This window comes from Etheostoma spectabile, chromosome 8, assembly GCF_008692095.1.
Source record: "Etheostoma spectabile isolate EspeVRDwgs_2016 chromosome 8, UIUC_Espe_1.0, whole genome shotgun sequence".
In the NCBI taxonomy this organism is placed as follows: domain Eukaryota; kingdom Metazoa; phylum Chordata; class Actinopteri; order Perciformes; family Percidae; genus Etheostoma; species Etheostoma spectabile.
The window spans coordinates 35,065,602-35,080,599 of NC_045740.1; the positions used below are offsets into that span (position 1 = coordinate 35,065,602).

Sequence of the window (14,998 nt, forward strand, 5' to 3'; positions counted from 1 at the left end):
TCTCAGGGTTATGGTTCAGTCAGGGAAAGCGGATGGAGAAAGAGAGAAGAAAAAAGACAAACACGGCAGTGAGAGAATAAGACAGCGGCCAATGAGATGGAGATAAAAAAATCTCCCAAATCCAAAAAAGGCTTTGGGGGCTTTGACTGAAGAGGTTTGCTGAGTTTGACACATATGGTTAATTTTTGACAATATGTATTGTTGAAATCCTTCTCAAACACACAATTTGATAAATCTCTGTCGATGGAGCAATTATAGAAAGTTCACTTAAAGTCCACTACAGTATATACTGCTGAGACCAGGGTCTCTCAGCCAAGGTGCAAGACAATCCCCGGGCAGGACTAGAGACGGGAGTGGAGGGTGTTACTGAGTTGAAGGAAAGAGACACAGTTCTCTCTATTGCCAGATAACATTTAATCCATCTTGTAAACCTTCCTTCACCCACTATTAGTCTGGGATCACTCATTTTGAGTTTGAATGAAGGGTAGACCACAGCACCAGCTCTCTCGCTGACCTGTCTCTGTGTCTCCGTTTCCAGACAACTGTTTAGCCGTAGACACGCTGACTTGGTTGAGAGTAACATGTTGCTAATAAGCCAAGAACTATTCCCTGTAAAAGTTAACCCGCATGTTGTCCTCGGGTCAAATTTGACCCGTTTTCAGTTTTTTTATCCCAAAAAATGGGCCTTCAAAATACGTGTTGCAAATGTCAACATTAGAAATATCAAATAACTGTAAGAAACATCTAAAAAAGCACCCACAACATTGAAGAAGTGACAAAAATGTTGGGAAAAAAGCAATAACAATGTTGAAAAAAACCCTTTTTTTATGGTTGACGGGAAGACAACACAAGGGTTAAAGTCACAGCTAACATGCTAATGAGAGCACATATTAATAACCTTTGAGTGTCCATCTCTCTCTCCTTTGGCTAGGTGGCAGCTAGTCCTGATACGTAGAAATAGTCAGTCCTTCCAAAAAAGGGCAAAAATCCTTGATTATGCGGCTTGTTTTCTTAAAAAATGCGATGGAATATGCGGGATATTTATGCAATTTCCTGCAATGAAACTTGCAAAGACTGCAGTTTGTCTTGTCGTGTAATTACGTCACTTCACAACGTTCCCATGGCAACAGGGGAAAATGGCGGCTCTTGTGTGAAGTAAACAATTTTTTTTTCAACTTTCTGCTTATTTTATTTCATCTTGTTTTTATCTTATTATTTCTAGTTATTTATATATATATATACAAATATATATATATATACATATATAAGTACATACAGTATATTGTATATATACTGTGAGTGAGTATGTCTGTTTTGTATGTCCTTGGTAACTTGCTACTTGCTGTTTATAACAGAGTAATTTCCCCATTTGGGATTATTAAAGTCTATCTATCTATCTATCTATCTATCTATCTATCTATCTATCTATCTATCGGTTAGCTTAGCTTAGCATAAAACTAGCCAGGCTCTGTCCAACGTTAACAAAATCTGCCCACCAACACTCCTAAAGCCCATTAATTAACATGTTACACATCTACAAAAACTGAAGTGTAAAAACACAAATCATGGTTTTGAATTGGTTTCCTGGAAACATGTCCTGTTCTTGAGGTTGCCGGGAAACCAGCAGAGAAGTGTAACCGACGCTTCACCATTCATCGTTTGGGTCATTTTTGTTACATGTTCTGGAACATTGCATTATAAATCTGAATAATATCTGAAACACTGCTCCTACTGGTTGCTTAACAAAGTCAAACATAGTTTCTAGGCGGTAAAAACCTGACTCACGCCACAGCACAACGCCCAGTATAATTTGAGAAATGAAAGCAGACTTTTGGGGCCAATGTGGAAAAGCATTCATATTTTACTAGATATGCTCACAATTCAAGACCTTTTTTTAAAAGATGATTTTTTGGAGCATTTTAGGCCTTTAATCGACAGGAAGCTGAAGACAGGAAAGGGGAGAAAGAGGGGGGGAATGACATGCAGCAAAGGGACACTGGTCGGAATTGAACCCGCGACCACCGCGGAAAGGACCGAGCCTTTGTACACGAGGCGCGCCCTCAACCAGGTGGGCTCCCAGGCTGGTTTTATATAATAATACATGTCTTGGAGTTGTTATGTAACAACTAAAACATGTCCAATGATTTAACAGCATCTCTTTTATTGACTGTTCCAGAACAAAATAAGTCTAGGCCAAGCTAAAAGTTGATGGTGTCAAATATGATCTTTCATATAAATCTGTACTGTACTGTATTATTGATGACAGTGTACTAAAGAAACACAAGGAACTGATAGAAATAATCATGTGTTGTTGGCCCGAGTTGGCTCAGTTGGTAGAGCAGGCGCACATTTACAGTACATAGAGGTTTATGCCTCGAAGCAGAGGTCCAGGGTTCCAGTCTGTCCTGTGAAGATCTTTCATGTCTTCCCCCTCTTTCTCACCTTGCTGTCCTGTCCATTAAAGGCAGAAAAGCCCAAAAAATAATGTGTCAAAAAAATAAACAAATAAAGAAGAAGATCTCTGGACAAAAAGCCGCTCCTTCCTTGGAACATTCTGACATTGTGATCTATTACACTTTAAGAAAGGCTCTATGCACTTTATTACATGCACTTTACTAGCCCATTTGCACCGATACATTTCATTAGTAAGCTCGTCATGTTTTTTTCTTCTGTTTTGTTCCATTAATAATGTAAGTAGCCTACTATTTGTAACTTGTATTTTGAAATTTTTTTTATTAAAGCTCTTTAAAAAAAAGACTGTAGTGTGGAGCTATGATGCTGCCCACTGAGAGGAGAGAGAGTCTCCTGATGGATTTCTCCCAAACAGAACACAGAAGACAGACAAGACTGCGGGTGTTTTGATGCACCGCTGATACTGTTGTAGAACCTTTACACAATGAAAGTTGCAGACAGTGAAGAAGAACCAAAAAAGAACCCATGGCCGTATTTTGAGTTGGGGTTGCTGACAAATTTTCGAGAATTTCAGCCAAAGTCAACCACCACACGCCAAACTGCATCCGTCACAACGCTGAACAAGTGGAAAAACTAAAACAAGAATGAAATCCAAAACCCAAGGCGGGGCAAAACTAGGCACGGGTAACGCAGGATATAGGCCCAGAGCTACAACAATGGTACAGAATAGGCCGGCTACAACCACTGAGCCACAAAATACAAGGGTATAAAACACATCAAAAGTTAGCTGCCTGGTCGTCTGTTGCTAGGGTCGCTGTGGGAGTGACAGGTGGAGAGGTGCTGTTGGTGAGTAGGTGAGATTTCTGACTCAGGTCCATTAGGTTTTTTAGCCTTTGATTGATTTATGAAGAAATCCAAAATGTTATAGGCAAGCTAACTTCTGTACCGTTGACCCGCTGCTCTTGGCAAAATTGGCAGATTCATTCTGATCAAATTATTTATTTTTATTTTATTTTATTTTACCTTTATTTAACCAGAAAGAAAACTCATTGAGATTGAAAAAATCTCTTTTCCAAGAGTGTCCTGGCCAAGATAAGCAGCAGTACAAACAACAAGGTTGCAGACATATAACAAATAACATATATCATGAACATAAAACATAAAACACTTTATGCTGTTAATAAATAGTGAGTAGCAAGGTCATAAAATTTCTAAATTTCAACAATAGTGAATAACAACAAGGATCGTCAGAATAATCAATCATAACATCTCCAGCCAGTGTGTTCGGCCTCCATGTCATTTAAAAGTACTTTAAAAGCAGCCAGTGAAACCATCTCCTGAAGATTCAGGACAATTTGCAGCTGATTCCAAGCATAGGGGGCCGCGTACTTAAACGCCCCTTTTCCTAATTCAGTTCGGACTTGAGGGACAGATAACAGTAATGAGTCATCAGAATGAAGACAATATCTTCCTGTACCTTTCTTTATGATGTAGGTTTGAAGGTATGGGGGAAGCAGACCAAGCATAGCCTTATAAATTAGAGTGTACCAATGATTAAGTCTACGGGTGGACAATGCAGGCCAACCAACCCGATCATACAATGAGCAGTGATGAGTAAGGGCTCTAATGTTAGTAATGAACCTAAGAGCTCCGTGGTAAACAGTATCCAGAAGTTTCAAGCTTTGAGTTGACGAATGCATGTATATAACATCGCCATAATCCAGTACTGACATAAAAGTGGCAGCAACAAGTCTCTTTTTGGCCTCAAAGGAAAAACATGACTTGTTTCTAAAATAAAAACCCAGCTTCAGCTTCAATTTTTTCACCAACTGCTGAATTATGGGTTTATTGTAAAATCTATAACATTTAATTGTAATGAAAGGACGTAGGTTAATGTCAATAATCAATTAATTAAAATAAATGTGTTTTTAATTCTGGTTGTAGTTTGTCTACCTTTTGCTTAAGGGGGTGCTGCAGCAACCTCAGCACCCCTAGTTTCCGTGGCCATGAAAGAACCAAACCAAAATAAAAAAGCTTGCAAAAAAACTACAGCATTTAAACAAGGGCTTAAAGCTCATGACTGATTATGCTCTTATTTCAATTGACAAGTAAACAGACCTGCTGGTGGATAAACGCCAATCACCATTCCCCGTCACACTGGCATTAAAACAAACAGTGGCTTGTTTTTTCATGTCATATCATGTCTTGCCTGGGGACGGAAGAGCAATATTCATGGGGAGATGAGGAGGTGGATACAGTGATGGGGTGTTTTATTTTCTTCGTTGAATTATACATTAGCCAAAGTCTCTCCAGACCAGACATTTCAGTCAGTAAGACAAATGAGCCCAATATCCGTGGCAATTACTGGCATGACGCAGTCTGTGCATGTACGGCGATGTCCTATGTGCACTGAGGGGGAACCAGTTAGTCACACTAACACTCACTAGATTCAAATTTAAGTCCAACTTACATGACATGATAAATGTCCTAGGAAAACCCCATGTGCTTCCTCTGCAGCCACATGACCAAAGCATAGGACCTGCAGGTACTTTGGTCAACTTACTGGAAACAAGATAACAAAGGAATAACTTCCCTGACCTGAATACAAACAGAATTTACAAAGTATGTAAGAATGAAATATGAATACAAAAGTGCAATGAACATGAAAACTGTACTCTGGAACTGCCAAGCAAGGAAAAACACATCTGGGTGATCTTTAGGTCATTCCTCACCAGACATCAAAAATACGACATACTGAGGAATGGCTACATGCTCAAGGCTATTAAAATTCTAAACGACTTCAGTCAAAAGGACCAAATATTATACTTTTGCAAAGATAACAAGCAGTGTCTGTGTAAGATTCAGTGGCGCTGAGAGGCACTAGGTAACAGATAGAGATAGTAGATGTAGATGTAAGCACATAAAAGTTAACATGACAAGGACGCAATGAGCGTGAGTGATAGGACACTATGTAGCTTCCTTTTTAATGTTAAAACGGTATGTCGCATGTGGGAGAGAGCTCTTTGGGAAGTGTCTAATCGAATCTGCATGATGACAAAAGAAAGCGTTGGCAGGAAAGACGTGAATAAAGATACGAACATTAGCCCACTTATGAATTCAGATCCCCCATAGTATTGGCCAGTGTTTTTTGTTTTTTTTTTACGAATGGGAATAACATTGATGAGAATAGAATTTTGTTAGGTGATGAGATCTTCTGGATTACGAGAAGAGATACCCAATGACAATTTGTGCCCATGTCTTTTCAACCTCATAAGAGAGGGAGAGCCTGGATGATCACTCTTCAATCATGACAGACATTGATAATGCCCTTTAGAAGACAAGGGAGAGGACAAAGAACACGTCAGTTAAAAGTCCCATGGCATAAAACTGTCACTTTCTGAGGTTTTTTTAAGGTCCCGTGGCATGGAAATTTCACTCAGAGCTCAAATAGGCTAATCTGGAACATTGCTCCTTATGAGGTCATAAGGGGCAAAGTTACCTCCCCTTTCTCTGCTTTGCCCCCCACATACACAGTATTAGGGGACCACTAAGGTCTACAGTCCCTGACAAAAGTCTTGTCGCTTATCTATTTTGTAGAAACACCTGCTATTAACCTGACTTTTAATTAATCAATTGGTGTAAGAAATAGCTCATATGAAAAGCTAAAACCCTCCCAAATGATGTTCAATGCACTGAAATAAATTAGTTTTACTAAAAAAAGATTAATTATTTAAACAAGACAGAAAGGTCAAAGTTTGGCAAGACAAAAGTTTTGTCGCCTATACATAAATTGAACAAATTTGCTACAAATACTAAAATATGTCAGCAAATAAAATAGTGGTGCTGTGAGATTCAAATGTAATATCTTGTATGACTTCCATGAGCTTGAAGGACTGCATCCATGCGGTTTGGCAAGGATTCAGACCATGTGTTGATGAAGTCATCAGGAATAGCTAGGAAAGCAGTCCTGCTGCCTCCCAGAGTTCATCAATATTCTTTGGTTTGGTCTTCCATGCTTCCTCTTTCATCCTACCCCACATATGCTCCATGATGTTCATGTCTGGTGACTGGGCCGGCCAATCCTGGACCATCTTGATCTTCTTCGCCTTGAGGAACTTTGAAGTGGAGATGGAAGTATGCGATGGAGCACCATCCTGTTGCAGAATTTGGCCTCTTTTATAGTTGGGACTATAAGAGGTAGCTAAGATTTCTTGGTATTTGAGACTATTGATGTTGCCTTCCACCCTGCAGATCTCTCGCACACCCCCATACTGGATGTAACCCCAGACCATGATTTTTCTGCCACCAAACTTCACTGTTTTCTGGGTGAATCTTGGATTCATGCGGGCTCCAGTAAGTCTCCTGCAATATTTGCGGCAACTGTGGTGTAATTCAACAGAAGATTCATCTGAAAAATCCACTTTCTTCCACTTCTCCAGCATCCATCCTTTTAGCAAGCTGTGGGCCTTGGCACATGCCACACGGTTTTTCAATTGTCTTTTGTTTAGTGCCGGCTTCTGGGCACTGATTCGACCATGGAGGCCGTTTCGAGACAGAATCCGACAAACCGTTCTGGTTGACGCAGGGACTTCAGGGACCAGGTCTCGTGGAGCTCTGCTGCAGTGGAAAATGGGCTGGCCTTGGATTTTTGAGCCAACAAACGGTCCTCTCGAGCAGTTGTCTTGCGGGGTCTGCCTGACCTGGGCTTGTCAAAAACATCTCCAGTGTCTTCAAATGTTTTTTAAATCCTCCGTACTTGACGCTGAGACACATTGAAGGTGTCTGCCACATCAGCACTGGATCTGGTCTTCAGCCTCTTGATAATCAATACTTTAGTCTCAGGGTGAATCTGAGGCATGTTTGCAGAGGTCTAGTTGCAGTTGATGTGAAGGTCTAGTGTACTGGGGTTGTTTTTATACACACCTCAGACCTAATTGATCCATTCTTAGTCACAGGTGAAGCTCATATAACAAGGCGACAACACTTATGTCTTTGCAAAAATGGGCTTTACCAAGCTGTGAATATTAGAATACTTTTTGACAGTTTCTTTTTGCACTGAAACATTATTACAAAAGCTGTTGGGATTAAAATGAGCCATTTCTTGTAAATAAATCTTGATTAGAAATATATTTCAGCGGCACTTCAGGTCAATTTGTACACAAGCGACAAGACTTTTGTCAGGGACTGTATAAAAAAGAGACTTCAGATACAGTATTAGGGACCACTAAGGTCTATATAAAAGAGACTTCAGATACAGTATTAAGGGATCACTAAGGTCTATATAAAAGAGACTTCAGATACAGTATTAAGGGACCACTAAGGTCTATATAAAAGAGACTTCAGATACAGTATTAGGGGACCACTAAGGTCTATATAAAAGAGACTTCAGATACAGTATAAGGGGACCACTAAGGTCTATATAAAAGAGACTTCAGATACAGTATTAAGGGACCACTAAGGTCTATATAAAAGAGACTTCAGATACAGTATTAGGGGACCACTAAGGTCTACATAAAGAGACTTCAGATACAGTATTAGGGACCACTAAGGTCTATAAAAGAGACTTCAGATACAGTATTAAGGACCACTAAGGTCTACATAAAAGAGACTTCAGATACAGTATCAGGGGACCACTAAGGTCTACATAAAGAGACTTCAGATAAGTTTTAGGGGACCACTAAGGTCTATATAAAAGAGACTTCAGATACAGTATTAGGGGACCACTAAGGTATATATAAAAGAGACTTCAGATACAGTATTAAGGGACCACTAAGGTATATAAAAAAGAGACTTCAGATACAGTATTAAGGGACCACTAAGGTCTATATGAAAGCATCCGAAGAGCACCATGTCATGGGACCTTTAGAGCATCCCATGTCATTGAAGTGATTGTTGGTGAGGTAAAGGTTAATACTGGTGTTTACAGGTTTTTCATATCCACGCATATGCATAAGCTCTTGGAATTGAAGTGCAAAAAAAAAAAAAAAAAAAACTGACATGGCCACATGGTGGCTGGCAAAAGGCGTGGATCACGTAAATTGCTTGAAAAGAGCACCTAATACACATCTTAATCTGGTCATCTTAAAATGTGTGATGGGAGGATAAAAGCAAATGTGTACAGGTTAATGATACAGAGCAAAGTAAATGAGGTAAATGACCATAAGAAAAAGTGAAAAAGTGTTTGAAAAGGCAGTGAGAAAGTGCACTGGGGCAAATTATAAGACTCCATATGTCTGAGAGCTGCTGAACTAACGGTCAACTCTAAAAGTTGTTGACGTGGTAAAGAAACGGAGAGAAAGCTGAATTATTTCCAACGACACACACAATATACGTTAACAGCTGGGTCCAAGTCGCACGGGCCACTGCTGATTTATACTGAGGAGGGAAAGCGGCGGGCAGATGTTGAGAGGCCTGTGCGTGCATGTGTGTATGGTTGTGCCTGAGTGAATACACCCGTGAGTCTGTGGGGGTTGGAGTACGTGGATGTGTGCGAGAGGGCGAGTGTGTATGCATACATAGGTGTGTGTGTGTGTGTGTATTAATTGGTCAGCAGTTTGAGAGTTGGTCTGGCAGGGGTGATAAAACGGGGCCATTAAAATCCTGCATTTAAATCCAACACCCATGCCTCTCCATAAAGTTGCCATTACTAATTAAGGCGTGACTTTCTTCTCTTTTTTTCTCCCTCTTCCCCTCAATCACGCCGTTTAATGGGCAACACTTTCCTTCATTCCGTCACATGGCGAAGTAAGAAAGGTTTTCCATTAGGCCAGTGGAAAGGTCCTGTGCGCCACCAACGACAAAAATCCAGATGACATTTAAGAAAACAAAGTCTTCTTTCATCTTATGTAATCCATGAAAAAACAGTCATCACTCTTAACTTATTTGAAGTTAATTGAAGAAAAACATTGAGGCAGAGCATATAAGTGGAAAGGTTCAGTGGGAGTGCAGATTTAGTGGTTTCAACTCATCCTAACAACTCAACAATCTTCTCATTCATTGACCTGCTGTTCATGCATACACATTCAGTTGTTTCCATCCCCTAAGGGAAGGATATTCCTAACCTGTCACTTTTGGTACCAAATGCTGTTTATGTTCCGCCTTCTCGCAGCAATTCTCCCTAACTCCTTCACATGGGAAAGAAAGAGGCAGAGAGAACAAGCGCTCCCTGTCTTTATTTCTTACAAAAAGGTAACTTTCAGAGTGTGCTTGTGTATCTGATATTTCCACCCTTTTATTTCTATATAACAAGCGCTGCTGAACAAATACTTTCCCACAGGAACAGCCCACCTTTGACCATGCAATCACAGCTTGGCGCCGAACGCGGAAGAGAGCGCTGTGCATCCACGATATCTGCTCTTTAACAAATGAGTGTCTGGGTTTCTGCAGATTTATGTGAGCCCTGGGCTTATGCTGTTGTAGGCCGGTCATGGTAAATCTGCTATTTTTATCAAGGTGTTAAATGTATTCCGCTGTTAAATCACACACAGGGGTCTTACTAAGACAGCGCAGCTCACACACATGCACACATGTCTGCACACTATCTTGATTTGCTGCATGACTTTTATACGCTCCATTAAACTGTTTCTACAGGTACAAACCCACTTTGATGGCCTCATGAGCAGTTGGCTGACAATGGGGGAGGGGAGGGGGGGGGGGGAATCACATAAACAGTCTTCTGGATGATTTGAAAGAGAAATACCACGCGGTACTAAGAAACCTTAGTATCAATAATCTGACTTGCTAGTGCAAAAGACAATATATATCATCCAGAGGGACACTAATATATATAATAGATTTATAAGCAACTTTCCCCTTTTCTTCCATTTCAATAGGGCCAATTCCATGTGTGATGCTCAACCCTTCCACTGGCCACCAAGTGAAGCTGTAGACAGCTACTGTATGTGTCTTCTCTAATACAGACATCTTCAACAAGGGGTCCTGGGGTGGTCCGAGTGGGTCCTCAGAGTCGCTGCAAAAATACAGGTCTGAAATAAAATTAATCCAACCAATTATATGTAAAGATAAAAAAAAGTAATTTACGCAACATTGATGATAGGCTTACTGGCCTATAGGTGAGGTAGCCATCCATAGATATGTAAATGTGCCACATCTAACATTAAAACATCATGTATGTGAATATGTCAACAATTATTATTTAACTAGCTTAGTACTGCATGCACCATAAAAAGGTATGTATGAAGGCTCTAGGCCACCCTACATGTTATTGTAGGCCCATTTTAATATGCAACTCAATATTATACAATATATTTAGTAAGGTCCCTGCACGGTCTCTTTTTCAGCTGAGGGGTCCTTGGCCAAAAAACGTTGAAGACCCCTGCTCTAATACATATGGAGTCAAAACAGAACTAGCAATTCAAGGGTCTGTTGTTTTTTGGTTTGTTAGTATGCTGTTATACCAGTGAGAGGATTAAATATGATCTAGGAAGTCAGGTTGAAATATCGTATGCTTGTATTATCCATTTTAAGGCTGCTCTAATGAACACTGTCATATTGACAGCCTAAGAAAAGACTACGCGCAATGTGGTCGGTGCTTACTCGTGGCGACAAATGAGCGAATGATCGCCAACTCTGCAGTTCCCAACAGCTCTACGGAGCGCTTTATCATCATTCAGCTTGTTATGGTCCGAACTGCGACTTCAATGTTTTGGCTCACCATCTCCACTCTCATTAAACGTGTTCTCAGCCATAGCAGGGAGTCATATTTAGTGTGAAAGTTTAGATAAACAGAATGTCGACTACCTAGCAGCTGAAGAGACAGATACTCACCTCGGGAGTTGTGAAAAGCAAAACAGAGCCGGAAGGAGAGTGAATATTGAACTTACATTCATCAGGTCGCCATAAACATGACTCCAAATTAAACTGACAATGCTCCCTGTCTGCTGGCTGTGCAGGTTGAATGCTATCATATTTTTGCCATTTTTAGAAGATAATATGCCAATGCTGTGTTTACAACAAATGCAGGTTTGATGAGTTATTCCAATGGCAATCATTTTTATCGTCCTTCTCAATGAGCATGAGATAGAAACTAGAATTACACCGAGCCAGCGCAGTTGTCTCATTGAAATCAATGGGGAGTGTGCAATAGTGGTATGAACCCCATCCAGCTCCAGCTCTAACCCCAACCTCCACACTGTTGGTTGCCTTCAAAGAATTACATAACCTTCCCCCCCCCATTTCATTTCTGAGCTCCTTGTTCCTCACTCACACTACACGCCCACTCACATCCTGGAACCTTGGTCTTTTATCCATGCCTCGCTCCAACTACAAGACCAAAGGGTGCCTTTGACATTTTAGCGGCAACACTCTGGAATCTTCTCCCTCAGTCTTTCAGGTTTGCTGAATGTCTGGACTGTTTTAAGAGTCTTTTAAAAACCCCACTTTTATAATTTAGCCTTAGTGTAAAGAGCTAAACCCCCATTATGCGGTGTTCTAAATTTGATTTGTATTTTGTGATTCATGTTTCGTTTTATTTATTTATTCGTTTTATTTATTTATTCATATGTATGCCGACCGGCCCTCCGTTCATGACCTATACACATCCAGAGTCAGGAAACGGGCAAGAACCATCACTACAGACCCATCTCACCACGGACACAACCTGTTCCAGCTTATCCCCTCTGGTAGGCGCTACAGAGCACTGTTCGCCAAAACCAACAGATTCAGGAACAGTTTCTACCCACAAGCCATCTCTCTGATGAACAGCTGACTACTGACCCACAGTGTCAGGTTCAGTTCTGGTCAATAACACTGTAACACTGTCTATACAGCACCTGTATTATTCCACTTATTTAGCATTACTCATCATTCCCACTCTCACATCTCAATTATATATTTTATTATTTATTCATCATTCTCATTTCCTATTTTTCAGAACTGTTCATATGTTCATACTGTTCATACTGTTCATATTGTAATATAATAACATAATACTATTTATCCCAGTACCCTTGCACTATGCACATTTAAATAATTGTATTGATCTCTTCATTGCACTCATGCCTCTATATTGTTTTTGTTTCTGTTTAGAGTATGTATATATTGTGTATATATTAGTGTGTATATTTCAGTTTTGGTTGATATGTATGTGTAAGCACAGTGTGAGTAACGATGCTCCAAAGACAAATTCCTCGTATGTGTACTCATACCTGGCGAAAAAAGCTGATTCTGATTCTATTGTGCATGTGTGTGAAGCCCTTTGTAACTGCATGTTTTGTACTATATAAATTGAGTGTTACTTACTTACTTACTTACACTGGCACCAAAAATCTCACCAACTGTCTGTGTGTCCTCTACAGAGGCTCTCCAAATAAAATTTAATTTGTTTGCCACGTGGATGTGACCGTCATGGGCTGTAATTTATTAGTCACACATGCACATCATCAGCAGAATAATCTTTACACACTCACATCAATGACCCACAGCACCACACAGCAACAGTATGGTACTTTTGGAGGCCAGCCACTAACATTTCATTTCATTTCATACAGCCTGTGTGAGCAGCTTCACCATTATCAAGCTAGACTGAAGGCCCAAGTGTCTCACACACACACACACACACACACACACACACACACACACACACACACACACACACACACACACAGTTCTACCACCACACTATCTTTGTGGGGGACCCGTGATTGACATAATGCATTGCCTAGCCCCTTACCCTAACCTTAATCATCACAACTAAATGCCTGACCTTAACCCTTACCCTCATCCTAACTATGACCTAATTCTAACCCTAATCCTAAAACCAAGTCTTAAACCTCAAACAGACCTTTAAAGTTGTAGGGTCCAGCATTTTGGCCCAACAAAGCTGTTGGGACCCCACAAGTGTACTGAACCCCTGAGTGGACCCCACGAGTATAGTTAACCAAGAACACACACACACACACACACACACACACACACACACACACACACACACACACACACACACACACCACACACATACACACACACAAACACACACACACACACACACACACACACACACACACTTCAGCATGGTGTTTCCTCACATCACCCTGTCAACACCTTAATTGTATCTCTTTGGAAAATAGTTTTACTTTATTTTTTATTCAATGGTATTCTATACTAAAGTAGTATAATAGTTGTTAGTTGCTTTCTGGAGACATAGGCACAGAAGCTTTTCACTGCTTATGGTACTGCGTGTGACTGTGTTTGTGACTTAGAAAAGTTGAAAAAAGAAAATGTAGTTCTAGCTAAAGAAAGTTTAGTACCAGTATATACAAAGCCAGGAAGAAACTAACAAGAACAAATAGGACGACAGGAATATATGTAGAGGAACTTAGCCCGAGGCACTTAGACAGAGTTTGAGGGGGATAAAGATAGACTGGGAAAGAAATGATTAACCTTCAGGGTGCAGAAATGACAGCGCAGCTTTATGAAGCAGGAGAGCAACTCCAGCAGTACTGCTGCTGCTCTGCTGATGATCATGGTCACCATGATGGTGATGACCTGGGGCTTGTTAAGAGATTAATTCCACACACACACACACACCCACGTGCACACACACAAACATACCAGTGCTCTCTTTTTTTTCATCTGCCCTCCCACTCAAAGTACAGGCTCACACAAGGCGTGTGGGCTCTAGTTTGAAACTTCATCTACAAATTAAGCCCCACTCATCTCTGAGCTTTGCCGGAGGTGCAGAACACAACTACTGAGAGAGAAATGGTGCAGAGGAGAGTGGAAGCGAACGGTGGGGAACGCGAAAAGTTAAAGAAGAAGTACAGAACAAGATACAGAGGGAGGAAAAACCAATGAGAAGCGCAGTGGGAGAGTAAGATGGAGGAGGAGTGGGATGACAGATGGAGGGAGAGAAAGAGAAAAGAAGAGAAAAAGTTGCTCTAAAACCATCGGTAGAGGAATTTAGTGTGAGGGCATTCGTTGCATGGGGTTTTGGTCAGATGAGAACAGGGGTAAAGGATGAAAATGCAACGTAACGTACAGCAATCGAGGGAATATTCCAACTTCAGCTCAGCCACCACTCTGACACTGTTAAACACCGGGTCGGAGTGAAAACTGAAGGAAAATTGTCCTGCAAAAGGTGAAAGCTTTCCAAAAAACACCCTTGTCATATGCTAAGAGTCTGCCAGAATGAAACGACTGGGATGGAAAAGAGACGCAGACGGAGAGGCAGAACAGAGGAAATGAGCTCACGTGATCGCATGGGTGCACTTACCCCGACCTCCACGTGATCCGAGCCCTTGTCATCCTGCTTGTGGAGAATCTCAAAGTAGTATCGTCTGGACGAGATTAGGCTGAGGGAAGAGAGCGCTATTGTTAGATATTTGATGCTGTTGGGAAAATATACAGTATATATATATATGTATATATATATATATATATATAATCTTCTAAAATAAGCCATAGCACCATCTTATAACAACATGCTGACTGTTATTGTGTGGAGGAGACCTACAGAAAATACATCTGTGAGCAACTTTGGGTCACTAACAATGAAAATGTATAACAGCTTAATGTATTAATATTAATGTAAAACAGTTTAATGAGACGGCAGTGGAGTAAGGTAAAC

General features: G+C 40.6%; 1 protein-coding gene across 1 annotated transcript in view; it reads right to left on the reverse strand.

The window, feature by feature from the left end:
* b4galnt4a (beta-1,4-N-acetyl-galactosaminyl transferase 4a) overlaps window positions 1–14,998 on the reverse strand; it is a 175,045-nt gene that overhangs the window by 19,584 nt on the left and 140,463 nt on the right. Inside the window, exon 8 of the mRNA XM_032524296.1 lies at window positions 14,645–14,723. Within this exon, the coding sequence (XP_032380187.1) occupies window positions 14,645–14,723 (79 nt within the window). The remainder of the gene's footprint in view (window positions 1–14,644; window positions 14,724–14,998) is intronic.